Consider the following 16,231-nt stretch of genomic DNA (forward strand, 5'->3'; position numbering starts at 1 on the left):
GTCCCCTCCAAATGTCCTCAGTCTAATGCACCGATCTGTCATGCTCTCTTCCTGCCCGGCCTCAATTAGAGCTGACACCGATACATCTGTCAGCGCCGAGCCAACATTACACGTCACATTCCGTATCATACATATCACACTTTTTTTTTTATGCCTGCTTCTCCTGGCATACCTTGTTTTTGTGCAGCGAATACCTAAGCCCACCTAAATACTTGCTACTTGATACTTTACAGAGACACAGGCTTCATAAAAAGGCCCTCGACCTGCTCTCGATCCCAGGTGTACGTCTCTTCCCCAAATCAATGGTGCTCATTTTAAAAATCGATGGCTCCTCCACAGCCGCCTTCTTCTCTATTTATCTAGCTCATTTGTTTGCCAGGGCGCTGCAAGGCTTTCAACGTGTCAATGAGATCATTTTGCTTCTAGACAGGAAATGAAATTGGCATCCGTTTCGATATAGAGGCGTACTCTCTTTTTAATCCCCGACGAGCAGGAAGCCATGAGACGGCAAAAGCATGAAGTATTAATTTAATTAAATTTCTCACGCTTATGAACTCACTGATTTGAGCTTTAATTCTCTCCATCTCCTTCCTCCTGGCAGTTCCTCCTGTTATCAGGGTGTATCCTGAGAGTCAGGCACGTGAACCTGGAGTCACGGCCAGTCTCAGGTGTCATGCTGAGGGGATTCCTGATCCGCAGCTGTCCTGGCTGAAGAATGGCATGGACATTTCGACTAAACTCTCCAAACAGCTCACACTACAAGGTGATGCAATGATCGACTTACGCTCACTACACTCTGAATAGTGGCAACTTTTTCTTTTGATGTTTGTTTATTTTATTGTCTGTCTCTTCCTTCTTTTTTCTTTTTCTCTCCTCTTCTCTTCTCTTGCAATTCTCTGTTACTAATTTTTTTCATTTTGTTTAATAATGCCTAGTTTCCCTGCTTCCTTACATGACAGAAATATGGCATATACAGTACAGACCATAAGTTTGGACACACCTTCTCATTCAAAGAGTTTTCTTTATTTTCATGACTATGAAAATTGTAGATTCACACTGAAGGCATCAAAACTATGAATTAACACATGTGGAATTATATATGGAATTATATACATAACAAAAAAGTGTGAAACAACTGAAAAATGTCATATTCTAGGTTCTTCAAAGTAGCCACCTTTTGCTTTGATTACTGCTTTGCACACTCTTGGCATTCTCTTGATGAGCTTCAAGAGGTAGTCACCTGAAATGGTCTTCCAACAGTCTTGAAGGAGTTCCCCGAGAGATGCTTGGCACTTGTTGGCCCTTTTGCCTTCACTCTGCGGTCCAGCTCACCCCTAAACCATCTCGATTGGGTTCAGGTCCGGTGACTGTGGAGGCCAGGTCATCTGGCGCAGCACCCCATCACTCTCCTTCTTGGTCAAATAGCCCTTGATGCCTTCAGTGTGAATCTACAATTTTCATAGTCATGAAAATAAAGAAAACTCTTTGAATGAGAAGGTGTGTCCAAACTTTTGGTCTGTACTGTACATGAAATCACGACAACGGAAGCGACATGCATGGACTCCCACTATTAACGCTACGTGACGGAATGCAGCAACGCTTAGACTTTCTATCATATCGAAGCTTTTCTAATGATTAGAGAAGGAATACGCAGTCATGCTTCACTGAACGATGCATGGACAAACAAAAGCGCACACAGTGTCTGTCTTTGTGTTGCCATGCTTTGTGTACTGATGCTGGAAATTTCAGAAATGCACCCACCACATCCTATTGTGTGCCTGCTCATTTATAGTGCTCCAGGGCCTGATGGGTGTAGATAACTGACATGTTTTTTTTAGGAACTCTGTCTTTTGTATTCGCAAACCTTTCCCAGTAGGCCTGTAATCAGTCCATAAAGACAGCTATTCAAACAAAGCACAAAACCCAACGTGACAACCTGGAAACTGCAGGAATTTCTCAAACGCTGTCAAAAAACACACTAACACTAACCATTAGAGGAGTTTACTGAAGTGGAATGGCTTCAACTCTCTAAAGTGTTAAAGTGGTGTGAATGCATGTACATACGTACATACACACATACACACAAGTGCCTGTCAAAATGTTCGAAACGCCCATTCTTTTATGGTTTTTAAAAGACGTGCGCAGGTTTCTTTTGTTTACATGCAACAATACAGGTAATATACTGGTATGAAGATTTTCTCTGACGAAACAAATATATACATGTGCAGATTGTATGCTTTGTTTTCATTTAAAAATACTCGCATTGCATGAAGAACAGCTTTACACACTCTCGGCAATCGGACTGTTTGTTTCTCCAAACATTCAGCTGAAATATTTTGCCATGCCAAAGGTGTTTCCTTCTCCCTTTTGCGCCCACCGCTATTACTACTTTAAACAATTCTTTCCTTTTATCCTTCCTTCCTTCCTTCCTTATTTGGTCAATCTTTCCTTCCATCCTTCCTATTCTTTTTTTTTTCTCTTTTTATTTTCCTTAATTTGTCTATGTATATTAGACTTTCTTTTTTCTTTCTTTCTTTCTTTCTTTCTTTCTTTCTTTCTTTCTTTCTTTCTTTCTTTCTTTCTTTCTTTCTTTCTTTCTTTCTTTCTTATTCCTTCCTTCCTTCTTTCGTCCTTCCTTCCTTATCTGGTCATTTTTTCCTTCATTCCTTCCTTTATTGGTCAATCTTTCCATCCATTCTTCCATTTGCTTCCTTGTTTTTCTATTTATTAGAATTGTTCTCTATTTTTCTATGTATCTTATGCTTTTCTTTCTTTCTTTCTTTCTTTCTTTCTTTCTTTCTTTCTTTCTTTCTTTCTTTCTTTCTTTCTTTCTCTCTTTCTCTCTTTCTTTCCTACTTCCTTCCTTCCTTCCTTCCTTCCTTCCTTTGTTCCTTTCTTTCTTATATGGTCATTCTTTCCTGCATTTTTTCCTTCTTTGGTATTTGGTCAATCTTTACTTCCATTCTTTCTTTTGCTTCCTTTTTTCATTTATTTGAATTTTTCTATTTTTCTATGTATCATACTTTTCTTTCTTTCTTTCTTTCTTTCTTTCTTTCTTTCTTTCTTTCTTTCTTTCTTTCTTTCTTTCTTCTTCCTTCCTTCCATCCCTCCTTCCTTCCTTCCTTCCCTCCCTCCCTCCCTCCTTCCTTCCTTCCTTCCCTCCTTCCTTCCTTCCTTCCTTCCCTCCCTCCCTCCTCCCTCCTCCTTCCTTCCTTCCTTCCTTCCTTCCTTTGCTAGTTGGAGATTTCCTACTGACCTGGCGATCCCAGAGCAGTTCATTAGGATTTAGGTGCAGTGACTAGGCAGGCCATTCCATGATCTATAAGACTCCAGATGACTGTTTGCTCTTTAAATAATGGTTACAGAGTTTGGACCAGTGCTTTGTTTAGTTGTATGATGAAGTTGAGCTGTAGTCCAGATGGAATTTCAGAGTGCTGAAGTATGGAACGATAGCCATGTTGGTTCCTTAACTGAAACAACCTCAAACATTTTGTGGGGCAGAGATTCTTAATCTTTCTTAATCATATTTTCTCTCCTGTTCTCTGTCTTACAGAATCTCTGATACTTTTGGAGAAAAATGTTTTGACTAATCTGCCCAACATTGTGATTCACTGTCCAACTCTTGTACATTTTTGCCTTTCAGCAAGTTGCATATAAACTAAATTAACCTGCATGTGGCTCATAAATTATAAAATAGTAGGTGTTTTTAAACTTTTTCTTTCCACCTGCTTCTCTTATTTCTGTCTTCTCGCAGCTAATGGGAGTGAAGTGCACATCAGTAACGTTCACTTCGAGGACACGGGAGCGTACACCTGCATCGCCCGGAACGATGCCGGCGTGGATGAGGACATCTCCTCTCTGTTTGTTGAAGATTCTGCACGCAAGTCATGTATGTTAAAATCCTCCTAATTCTCTGTTCTGTTTGTTTTCCATCTTTTTTACCTTAGTGGTCTGCATAATCTGGTACTGAGGGGGTTTTATACTGCACTGTGTGATTATCTTGTGATAATCTTCTGTCGCTCTTATTTTCTTGCATTCGTCTTTCACTGTTTTATCATTCTTTTCTAGTCTACCTCTTTCTTCCCTTTTTCTTTCTTTCTTCCTTTCACTGTCCTTCCTTCTGTTCTTCCTTTCACCCTTCCTTCCTTTCTTATCAAATCTTTCATTTCATCCTTCATTTCCTTCTCTCTTTTGCACCCACCTCTACTACTACTTTAACCCATTATTTCCTTTTATCCTTCCTTCCTTCCCTCCTTACTTACTTGCTTCTTTGGTCAGTCTTTCCTTCCATCCTTCCTTTTGCTTCATTCTTTTTCCACTCTTTTTATTTTTCTCAATTTGTCTATGTATCTTAGACTTTCTTTCTTTCTTTCTTTCTTTCTTTCTTTCTTTCTTTCTTTCTTTCTTTCTTTCTTTCTTTCTTTCTTATTCCTTTCTTTCTTCCTTTGTTCCTTCTTTCCTTATATGGTCATTCTTTCCTTCATTTCTTCTTTCTTTCTTTCTTTCTTTCTTTCTTTCTTTCTTTCTTTCTTTCTTTCTTTCTTTCTTTCTTTCTTTCTTTCTTATTCCTTCCTTCTTTCCTTTGTTCCTTCTTTCCTTATCTGGTCATTCTTTCCTTCATTCCTTTCTTCTTTGGTCAATCTTTCTTTCCATTCTTCCATTTGCTTCCTTGTTTTTCCATTTATTTAAAATGTTCTCTATTTTTCTATGTATCTTATACTCTTTCTTTCTTTCTTTCTTTCTTTCTTTCTTTCTTTCTTTCTTTCTTTCTTTCTTTCTTTCTTTCTTTCTTTCTTTCTTCCTTCCTTCCTTTCTTCCTTCTTTCCTTCCCTCCTTCTTTCCTTCCTTCCTTCCTTCCTTCCTTCCTTCCCAAACAACATAAAATATGCTTCAATCCCTATAGTTCCTAAAGAAGTTTCTACGCTCATCATTGTTGTTTACTAATTGGCTAATAAGCAAAGCAGTTTATGCAAAAGTCAATTAGCATTTGAATAGTCAAAGACCATATTAGCTTTTTATTTTTGCTAGCCACATTGTAATAAACAGTTCTATTAAATGTAGTTATGTTAAATTATTGCCTAATTACTAATTGTAATATTTTAATTATAGTTATAAACACAGTGCATAAGATTTACTTTTCTTTTAACATATAGAAATGTATCATGCCTTATAACACATTCTGGCCTATAATAAAAGGGCTCAGAAGGATTAAACAAAACAAAGTGGCTGAACCTATTTGACTGGTTCTACATGCAGTTTGTTTTCCTGAGACGTCTAATGAAGAGATCAAAAGGTTTTAGAGCGAGTGTGCCATGAGATCTTCAGTAATGCTGACTACGGGCTTCACAGTGGACTCTACAGTCGAAGGGGGTTGTTGTGTCAGACAGTTGGGAGATGTAGTGCGTAGACAGAGTTCAGAAGGTTGGGCATTGAGAAACCTGGCACTGCCCTGTAGAAAAAAGAATAAAATAAGGGCGGGTTTTAACACGGGTCACCAGCTTGAGACATGAGTGCAGTTTCGCTTGCATGAATAATCCATGAGCAAGTGTTGTTTCTTCCTTCTAGCTTTGTTTTTTTTAAAACTCTACTCCAACACCAGCATTTCATGATTGCAATGATTAAAAAATGCCTTTGGATGTTGTGTTTAAGGATATTAATTTAGCAGTTTTAATGTCTTGATGAAAGGATCTTGGTATTGGTTTTGGCAGAGAGTGGTGCAACTGTCACTTTGGATAAAAGGAAAGATAGAACAGAGTCGAAGGGGTATCTTTTAACGCTACTCGGATAATTGCAGAGCCGCACTTATGAGATAAAACAAATCGCCTTTGATCCTTTCATACCACAGAGTTGTTGCTCGAATCGGATTGGTCAGAAGTTAGTCGTTACTTTATTATGTACTGTGGTCCGTCTGAAAAATAAAAGTAGTACAGACGCCCTTCTTCTTATCCAGAGCGACTAAAAATTATCTCGTTAATACAATTGATAATTTAAGAATTAAGAGCCTTGATCGAGGGCCCAGAACTGGCAGCTAAGTGGTGATGGGATTTGAACTCATGACCTTCTGAGCAGAAGTTCAACATCTTAACAGCTATCCATTACCTTTCAAAATTAATGTCTCTGCTTTAATATTGAAACTATAGTTACATAGAGATACAGTTGCATACAGATTTGCAGTAATCCTTATTAGGTAAATGGATGAGTTAACTCTCTCTTCCTCTCCCTCTCTTTACAATTAATTGAAAATAAATCTAATCCCTTCGCAATACTTTTTCTCTTTGTATTTTGAGTGCCCAAAGTTCTAGAGCTAATAGCCCATATAGTCTATAAAGCAAAAAAAAATTAACTATGAACTTTAATGACAGTTTAATTTGTCAGTGCAAGCAAATGACCATAGTATAAGTAAATTTAAAATCATATAATGCACAACTAGCCATTGATTAGCCCTTTCACATAACAGCCGCTTAGACAGTGGTTTTGGATTAAAAGTTGTTTCAGTTGTAACATCTTATGCAAGGATTTGATTGGTTGTAACGGGTTACAAAAGGACTGTAATTGTAGTTTATACATGGTGACGTTTTTTTGTATAGAGGCGTTCAATATTTTTGAAAGGATGTCGAGTTTGAACCGTTTGCTGCAGTAATGCAACAGTCAGGTAAAAAGATATATGTATGAAGGGGTTGAATAAAAAATACTAAATGAAGTATATGTGTGAAAACAACAGTCGAACTACAGCACAAGTGTTCTACATGCCAGAATTTACATTTACATTTATGGTATTTGGCAGAGACTCCCATAAAGAGCGACTAACATTTATTTAATATTCATTGATACAACTGAGCAGTTGAGGGTTATATTGTTAGGTGGAAGAACGTTCCAGAACCCGAAGTGCAGTAAACGATGTTTAATGCAGGGCAAAAGCAGAAAACGGCAAAACAGGGTCTAGGTCCAGGTTTAGTGAATCCTGGTAAAGTCAAGGAACAGACAGAAGCTCAAAGAGCTAAACAGAGTCCTGTAACTATGAAACCAAGCTTCTACACGTAGTGACGGTAGCTTGGGTACTCCAGCAGTGTTCGTCAGCCTAAACTGTAGAACGGACAATGTACTTGGTGGGGAACGGAGGTTATATAGCCTGAAGGGTGATGAGCTCCAGGTGTATATATATATGAATTGACTATAGAAAGAATCAAAATAGAATGAATAGAAACAAGCAAACAGTATAGTTACCCATCCAGTATATTCATTGCACTAGTATTGTGCCTTTTTTATATTTGTACTTCAAATATTGAGTCTTTTTACAAATATTCATCGCTTAATAAAGACTCTGATAAACCAGCTTGTATAACCTAAAAAGCAAAGATGATGCAGTATGTTTGAGGGCAACGTGACTATGAAAGCGACACGACTGAAATAATGCTCGGTTTCACAGCTGTAATTACGCTGGTCTGTTCGAAAGAGCGATGTGCTATTGCCATGACTCAGAGAGAAAATATTGCGGCTTCAACACAGAGAGTTGAACATCACTTATTCAAACGGCGAACACAACAACAACACGGCTTCCCAGCTGTTCCTGGATGAGTAATAGGATGTCATGGGGAACTCGAATCCACACAGTTCAAAAGAACATCTGGAATAAAATGAAGAAATGCTAATAATAATATATATATAAAATAGATACAACGTATGCTGCGCTTGAGTGCACATTATCCTCCTGCATCCTGAGAAACGTCCTAATTTGGCCAGACTTTAGGCGACGTCTCTTCACAATCCAGATATGTACAGTCGTTGTTTATCCGGCGCTTGCTATCGATCTCCTCCCTCGCTCTTGGTTTGCTGTCAGGATTATCCTTTCACACACTATAATTTGGTATTTCACACTGTCAGACATCGAACACAACACAGCAACAATGTTATTCTCCTGCCATGGCCTGCTGGATGTGACCACCTTGTCCACTGACCCATTGTTAAGGTCCAAATAACTCTGGAACAGCTATAAAAATAGTTTTGGCTGACAGAATATCGTCAACACAATTCTTTTCCATGAGGCTACAAGTAAAAAAAATATTGTCATCTCTGTGTTTTGGTAATTTTTTTATTTAATTCCTATGTATATTAAAAGCAGAACGCTTGTAATTATTTTTGTCAGTTCAAGTGACAAATAAACTTAATCTCCAGAGTGTTTGCTTAGGTCATCAGTTGTAATTGTAGGTTAGGAAAAAAAACAATAATTTTCTCACAGTCATTCTCTACACATGACTGAGCTCCTGCTGAAGCGCGATATCCCATGAGACTTGGCGTTTCAGGCAATGTTTTACTGTAATTATAGCCACTTTTGAAATTATTTTCCCTTCTCCGGATTCCGGCGCTAATCCTGATTGGGCAGAACACCAAATTTAGTTAAAAAAAGGAAAAAATAATAATTTGTGCTTTACGGGGCAAATTCTAATCATCGTTTGTAAAGTGAAGTCTAAGAGACAAGGCCTATGTAAATACAACAAAAATGCAGTACATATGCCTTATGCCTGCCTAATATTTCACATATACAGTACAGACCAAAAGTTTGGACACACCTTCTCATTTAAAGAGTTTTCTTTATTTTCATGACTATGAAAATTGTAGATTCACACTGAAGGCATCAAAAGTATGAATTAACACATGTGGAATTATATATGGAATTATATACATAACAAAAATATGTATATGTATTTATATATATATATATATATATATATATATATATATATATATATATATATATATATATATACATATATATATATATATTTTTTATATATATATATAAAATCTCACATGCACCCCATAAAAACTGTTTCACAACACGAAGTACTGCTTAGTGTTTGTTTCTATATGCCTGACGTACCAAGCCTTCTTCTTTGATTGCTCTTTTTGATTTTGACCTGCTTTGGTTTCATAGTTTCTGATCTTTGTCTAGTCCTGTTGTTTGTACCTCGCCTGACCTCTGCTGACCTTTGACCAGAATCCTACCTTGTGTTTTGTATTTCTTCCTTGATTTATTAAAGATTTACAATTAACAAACCTGCATATTAAACCTGCAGACTTTGGATGCAAAAGCGTGCCAGCTGATGGGTTGCCAGGTCTTTTTTTTTTTTAACTAAATGGTGTAAATTTTTTAAATGATGTTTTTTGGGCCAAATAATTGGAATTATGTCAAACTAATTTTTGCAAATGCATGCTCTGGCAAACATAATGGAAATGCATAAAGTGTTTGGCTGATATACACAAACCATTTGGGTTGGTGAGATTTAAACCTTTTAAGATTTATTTATATATTATATTCAGGACGCTTGTTTGTAACTGTGGTATCATCACTATATTTGATGTCTTTGCTAGGAAACACATACAGGAGTATAGAATTAGTTTTGGAGTACATTCAGAGTATTAAATATCTAGCTCAAAGCTAGCAAGGTTGGACAAGTTAACGTTAAAGCTAAATCCCAGATGCTACTCTTATTAAATGTACTGTACAGTATGTAAGGAATAAAAAGCTATTTGTAATCCTGATGTTTTGGTTCAGTTCGTTCAACTGCTGTGCACATGGTAAAACACGGCACCCTACAAGCTGTTATTTATTTTACCTCAAACTGAGAATGGTTTGAAATTGACAGGATGAATCAAATTGCTAATTGCTTGGAGAAAACTGTTATTTATGCCTATCAAACAGCTAAGACACTGGCTGTCTTTAAAATTAGCAAGTGTTCATATTAGATTTGAAGTGTTGATATGTCTTTGGTACATTATCACAGATTATCATATTGTGGCTATTGTGTATGTTGTGAACCATCATACTTTAGATCCATCATAGTTTTGATTTCTGGTTCATTATTCGGCAGGTAGTATATTCTCGCTTTGAGAATTTGAATAGAGTAAATGTTACGTAGGCTAATGGCGCATTCATGTCACAATTTAAGTGACTCTAGTATGTATTTACAGTATGCATTATTACTAGTGATGGGAAGATCGGATCATTTTCGCCACTCGGTTCTTCGAATGTCCTCAAATGTTTTTTTTGGCTTTTTAGTTCATTTTGTTCCTTTAATCCTTTAATCACTTTCATGGAAGTTACATGATAAAAGAGCGAAGACTCAAACCAGAGGACTGAGGATGAGATCAACTATTTAATTCTGCTTCCTGTGTAATGCACTCTATTGCATCTATGGGAGTCACATGATAGAAGAATGAACGACTCAGACTAGAAAAATGAAGAAGTAAAGAAATAACTGCGACATTCTGTTTTCTGTGCATTGTTCTTTCAAGTCACGTTATAAAAAAACTCCTTCAAAATGAATGAATCGTTCATGAATGACCATCGATAAGATACGATAAGTTAAGATATACCCACAGTGGGGAAATTTCTGGTACGGCAGCAAAGAAATGTGCAAATTAAAAATTTATATAATAATTAATGCTAGATTAGAGTTGAACTATGAGCAACCATTCCATTGCAATTCTCTTGACTTCTTTTTCTTACTCTATTTAGAACACCGTGAATAAATTGTTTCATGGCTGCAGGTTTTTGAGGAACTCCTGCCCCCATAATACCCTTTTATTAAAAACAAAAATAATGATTACAACTCAGCCATTCTGAAGAAATCAGACAGAATTGCTTTGTCTCAAAATCCCAATGTACTTCAGAGTGTGAGAAGGGCAAAAAAACGGCACTTGCCATGATTAGTTCTTTTTCAGCTGAGCTAATTAGACTTTGACTCTTGGTTTGCTTTTACCAGATGTTTAGTCGTGGCCTGCCTCGCTCCTCTCACATCCTGCTTTCGACCGCTATGCTCTTTTGGTTTGGTTTAAGTGACACATAAACAAATGTTCACTGCAGCATTGCTATTATCAATATCTTTGCCTGAGAGAGCTGGAGCCAAGTTGTATGGCAATGCTTCAAAAAAACGATCTTCTCACTTCCAGACAGATGATCAGGCCAAAGGGACGGCCTTGTTGTAGCCCCTCACACATGGCTGATATACGAGGTGTGTGTGTATATGAGCAGAACTGTCCCAATCTCCTTGTGTGGTGATGAATAGCATCAGTAGTTATTCGAAAAGACTTGGCTTGCACAGATCTTATCTTTTCAATTCTCGCTCCCTGGTGGCTACGCACTGCAGAAGTTTCCCCTCACTCATTTTTTTTGTGTCTTTGACACAGCTGTAATATTTCTTGTTCTTTCTTGTGTGCTTCCAGACAAAAGCTAACGATCATCTTTTTCTTCCCATAACTGTCCTAAGTGTACATGAAGAAAATACTTCAGTACTAATGGATGGGAAAGATATTGTAGAATATACCTTCATATACAAGTGCCATACATCAACAAAACTCTGTGGACTTTCAAATATTTTGTATTGACTAGTTGCTACTTCTAAATATTGCAGCTTGTTTTCAGTTTCAGTTAATTTTCTATAGTACATATTCATATTAAAGTAACAATGTAGAGACAAAGGTTTCTGGACACCTGACCATTAGATTCATATGTGCTTTTGGAACATCCCATTCCACATTTAATCCCCACTTACTTTTATAATAACCTTCAGTCTTCTGGAAAGATGTTCCACCAGATTTTGGAGTTTGATTATGCAGAGTTGTGCTCATATAGCCACTAGGGTGTTAGTAAAGTCTGGTACTGGTGTCGGGTGAGGAATCCTGGGATACAGAACACATTCAAATTGAGGACAGAGGTCTTTAGCAGGAGATCTTCCAATCCAACCCATATAAACCATACTGTATCATTATGTTGGAACAGGGTCTCCTAGTTCAAGTTCCTGACAGCTTTAAAGTGAGAAGCTTTATGTGGATATCAATCATCCATAAAATAAATTTTGTCCATATTGTTAGAGCAGTTATGAACAGTTTTGTTAATGAGACAAAAATGCAGCTTACTGTTTATTTTATTTTATTTTATTGGATTGGATTGTAACTCATTATTGCTGCTATATTACACAATATTTTACAGACAGTTTGACAATAAAAAAAAAATTCTTATCAATTGTTCAATGTACATTGTCTCATATACTGATTTATCTTCATGCATCTTGCACTTTATTTGATTCCAAGGTACACAAGCTTTTTGCTAATTTCCTTCAGAAGGGAGGTGGTAGCTTAATGGTTAAGGCTTTGGGTTACTGATCAGAAGGTCGGGGGTTCAAGCCATGGTATCACCAAGCTGCCACCCTTGGGGCCTCTGAGCATGTCCCTTATCATGACTGATCCAGTGGACTGTAGATTGGAAGGTGACAAGTTAAAATCTGGGCACCACCAAATTGACCCTGATGGGCCCTTGAGCAAGGCCCTTACCCTGAACTGCTCAGTTGTAAGTCACTCTAACTAAGGGTGTCTGCCAAATGCCGTAAATACAATACTAGCTCTGTAGAAGATCGACAATTGAACCTTCTTGCATTTCAAACCTTTCATGTGGCAAAAAAACCTGTTAGAGCTGTAACTGACTCCATACCGCTGACACAGGAGATACCGTGCAGAAATGAGTACAAAACCTCTCCATAGAGAAGTCTTTACCATATCAACCATTTCTAATCAGTTTGTGGAAAGGCCACATGTTGTTATAAAGTGTTTATAGATGGTATAATAATTTAGACTAATTACACCAGAGAAATCAACATTGCAGCAATTGGTATTATCTCTGTTATGTAAATACAGTTAAGCTAATGAAGCTAGTTAAGGCAAAAATCTAACTAAATCTTGCCCAATTAAATAGAAAATGCCTATTTATTTATGTACAAATTTAGCATTTATATTAAAATTATTTTTATAAACCATTTTGACTAACAGAGAAGACAGAGTTTTTGTTAGGTGGTGGGTGAAGCACAACATTGGGTATAGACTGAGAAGAGAATTGTGGAAGATTGGTTTGCAGACTGCTGGGAAACTCAGACAGGGTCTGAATTAGAGAGAATGAGAGAGATGAGATACTGTCCAAGGTCACATCGGTGCAGTCTGAGTGCATGCCATTGCAAATAAAGAATACAGATGTCAGACGTCGTTGCCGTTAATGCAGTAGTTCTTTGTTGATAACGAGGTCTGTTCAGCAGCAGAACATTGGCTTGACAAATGAAATATAATAGCTGTCACAGTTTAGGGAAACGACTTTACGTTTCTGTGATAAAGCTTCAAAGAATGGACTAATGTTCATTGAGAATGAATTATGGAGTGAGTAATACAGTTTTCTGTAGAACTTTTTTTAATGGGACATATTCACAGTATAGTAACAGTGTACTGGCTATCAGATAAAAATGTTGCTATTAACATTGTGTTGTACACACAATATATGATATAAAAGTTTGTGGACTCAAACTCAAACAAGTTTTTCTTGCTAAAATTCGATCTTATTTATAGCAAAAGTAAATTACATTCTTTACAAATTATTGGGGGACTTTTCCAGCCATATGTTCTCCTTACTCATCCTGTTACCCCAATGTTGGAGGCACACAATTGTACAGGATGTTTTGGGATGTGGTAGCATGAAATTACAAAATCAAGTCAGCTCCATGAGGATATGGTTTCCATGATTTGGAGTTCAAGATCTGGAGTAGGGCTGTTATAGACTTGAGACATCTCTGTTATAAATTTGGAATGAATTGGAATGCTGATTTCACCCCAGGCTTCCCCTCCCACATTAGTACTCAAAGCCTTTAATGCTGGATGAGCAGAAATTTCCACAAAATCTCCACTGAAGCTTCTTTGAAGAGTGGAGGTTATTATAACAGCAAATGAAGAGGAAAAATGTGGAATGGAATGTTCAAAAAGCACACACTAGTTTAATGGTCAGGTTTAAACAAAATTTTGTCCAGACATTGTAGCTACAATATAGTGTAACTTAGTATTTCAGTGTAAATAAATGCTAATCTGGCAAATATATTTTTGGTTCATTGTGAAATAAGATTAGATGCTGGACCAAATGATTTTTTCTTGCCACTATAATGTTAAAGTAGATTGTTTGAGTACATGCGTTAGGTCCCAGATGGCTGAACTCTAGATGGGGTCAGTCTTTAGCTGTAAGAATGATCAAATTCTCCTTTCTCTTTTTAGCAATGGTTAAAAAAGTAATATTACATATAATATGGAGTGTGTCATGTACTCATCATCTCATCATCAAAGCCTCAAGGGATCACAAATAACTTCTTCATTTCCCTCTTTTTCATCTCTTGCAGTGGCAAACATTCTGTGGCGAGAAGAAGGTATGATATAATCATGTTTTTGTTTTTTTTTGCTACTCTTCAGTCACACATCCTATTAGTCCTATTATTGGTTTTATTTTAAGTAACAGGAAGATTATAAGGAGCAACAGTATCTTTCTATATATCAGAATAATAATTATTAATATTTTTAAGTCTACCTCTATTTGTCAAGTTTTGTTTTGGTAGAAGAGTTATATAGTTGTAGCTGTAGAATTATAATTGCTTCTCCTAATAAGAAAAGCTAAATCATAAAATCAAGATCGATTTTGTAATGCTTAACATTCATTCATTCATTAATTCTAGTTGTAACATAAACCCTGCTCTCGTTTGCTAACCGGAGCATGTCTTCCATGCTCCAGGTCTGGGGATTGGGAACATGTTTTATGTTTTTTATGAGGACGGCATCAAAGTGATCCAACCAGTGGCCTGTGAGATCCAGAGGCACATCAAACCCAGTGAGAAGCTCCTCAGCCTGCAGGTGAGTTCTCGCATTAAAGAAGGGCTCGTTCGATCAGTTCAATCACCTCTATGCACTAAAGAAGCCACGGGTTTTAATCCCTGGTGGGATTCTCGCTGAATCAATCACAACATTCATGAGAGATGTTTAGCAGGATATGTTGAAGTACAATTCTGTTTAACTAAAATAAAGGCCTAGTCCTGATGACCTGTTTATCAGAACTGAGACTTCTCTAGACAAACTCTTGACAATATATTCACAATGTATTAGCGAGGGTTAGATGTTGATTTCCAGTTGACATTACATGACTTTGCTGTTCGAGCTAATGAGCTATTAAATTTGTGTAATATATAATCATTTTATTTGCCTTTTTAAAGGCATTAAAATGCTGCAGACTCTTAGGTTAAAGTTCTGTCGAAACCAACCAGTAATTCAGCTTTAGCACCCGCATAAGATGAATTTTAATTTGGAAGAACTTTCTTGACATAAATATTAAAGTTACAGTACATTTAAACTTGTCTTTCTGATTTAAGTTACAGACTGAATACGAGCTCTCATTAATTTAGCTGTCATTTTAAAGTTAAAATAAAAGATTACAAATTATTACTCCTAATCACCAAAGCATTTTAATAATAAGCAAGATTAATGCCAAAGGAGGCATGGTACATAGAAACTGTTATGAAATTCTTATTTATAAAGTGGATCTAAAACTACACACCCTTATAAAATTGCAAGTTTTTAAAATGTAATGAATTAAATAACAACAGACATGTAACAGACATGTTCTGATTGAAACCAAATGAAAGTAGATGTTGCTGTAGTATTTGCTTGAATGTTTGGGTTGCTTTCTACTAAGAACCATAGACCAAAGAGTTGTTAAAAAACTGAGAGACTTAATTGTTCAAAGGTACTAATGAGGTACTCCTAGGACAAACCCTCAAAGTTGATGAGAGGATGAGGAGAAACTTAACAGGGAGGCTATCAAGAGGCCACCATCAACACTAAGGGAATTACAGGAATTTCTGACAGGAAGTCCTGGTCACTTCTTGCACACACAAGTCTGGGCTTGTGGCAAACAGAAGCCGCTTCATACAAAGAAGAATATGCAATGAATTATGCTAAAATATTCCAAACCATGAAGAACAGTGTGTTATGGTCTGATGAGACCAAGTTTGAACTTTTTGGGCATAATTCTAAAAGGAAGTTTGCACAAATCCATTGCAGAGCATCAGCTAAGAAACACCATACCGACAACATAGAATGGTGGGGGTAGCATCATGCTTTGGGGCTGCTACTCTTCAGATGGAACAAGGGCAGTTATCAAGAAAAATGGGAAGATAACTATCACCAAATACTAAGATATTTTGACACAAAACCTTCTATCCACTGTCAAAAAGCTGAAAATGAAGAGGAATTTGACATTTGAACATGACAATGACCAAAAGCACAGACTGAAATCAACAAAGACATGGATTCAGAAAGGGATAAATAAAGTTCTGGAATGGCCCAGCCAGAGCCCAGACCCCAATCCAATCAAAAACCTAAG

General features: G+C 36.9%; 1 protein-coding gene across 4 annotated transcripts in view; it reads left to right on the plus strand.

The window, feature by feature from the left end:
• fstl5 (follistatin-like 5) overlaps nucleotides 1-16,231 on the plus strand; it is a 144,384-nt gene that overhangs the window by 112,509 nt on the left and 15,644 nt on the right. For all 4 annotated transcript variants that reach the window (XM_046850423.1, XM_046850425.1, XM_046850424.1 and 1 more), the window contains 4 exons: nucleotides 602-763; nucleotides 3,755-3,889; nucleotides 14,202-14,228; nucleotides 14,588-14,706. In XM_046850423.1, coding sequence (XP_046706379.1) covers nucleotides 602-763; nucleotides 3,755-3,889; nucleotides 14,202-14,228; nucleotides 14,588-14,706 — 443 coding nt within the window. The remainder of the gene's footprint in view (nucleotides 1-601; nucleotides 764-3,754; nucleotides 3,890-14,201; nucleotides 14,229-14,587; nucleotides 14,707-16,231) is intronic.

This window comes from Silurus meridionalis, chromosome 5 (genome assembly GCF_014805685.1).
Source record: "Silurus meridionalis isolate SWU-2019-XX chromosome 5, ASM1480568v1, whole genome shotgun sequence".
Taxonomy (NCBI): domain Eukaryota; kingdom Metazoa; phylum Chordata; class Actinopteri; order Siluriformes; family Siluridae; genus Silurus; species Silurus meridionalis.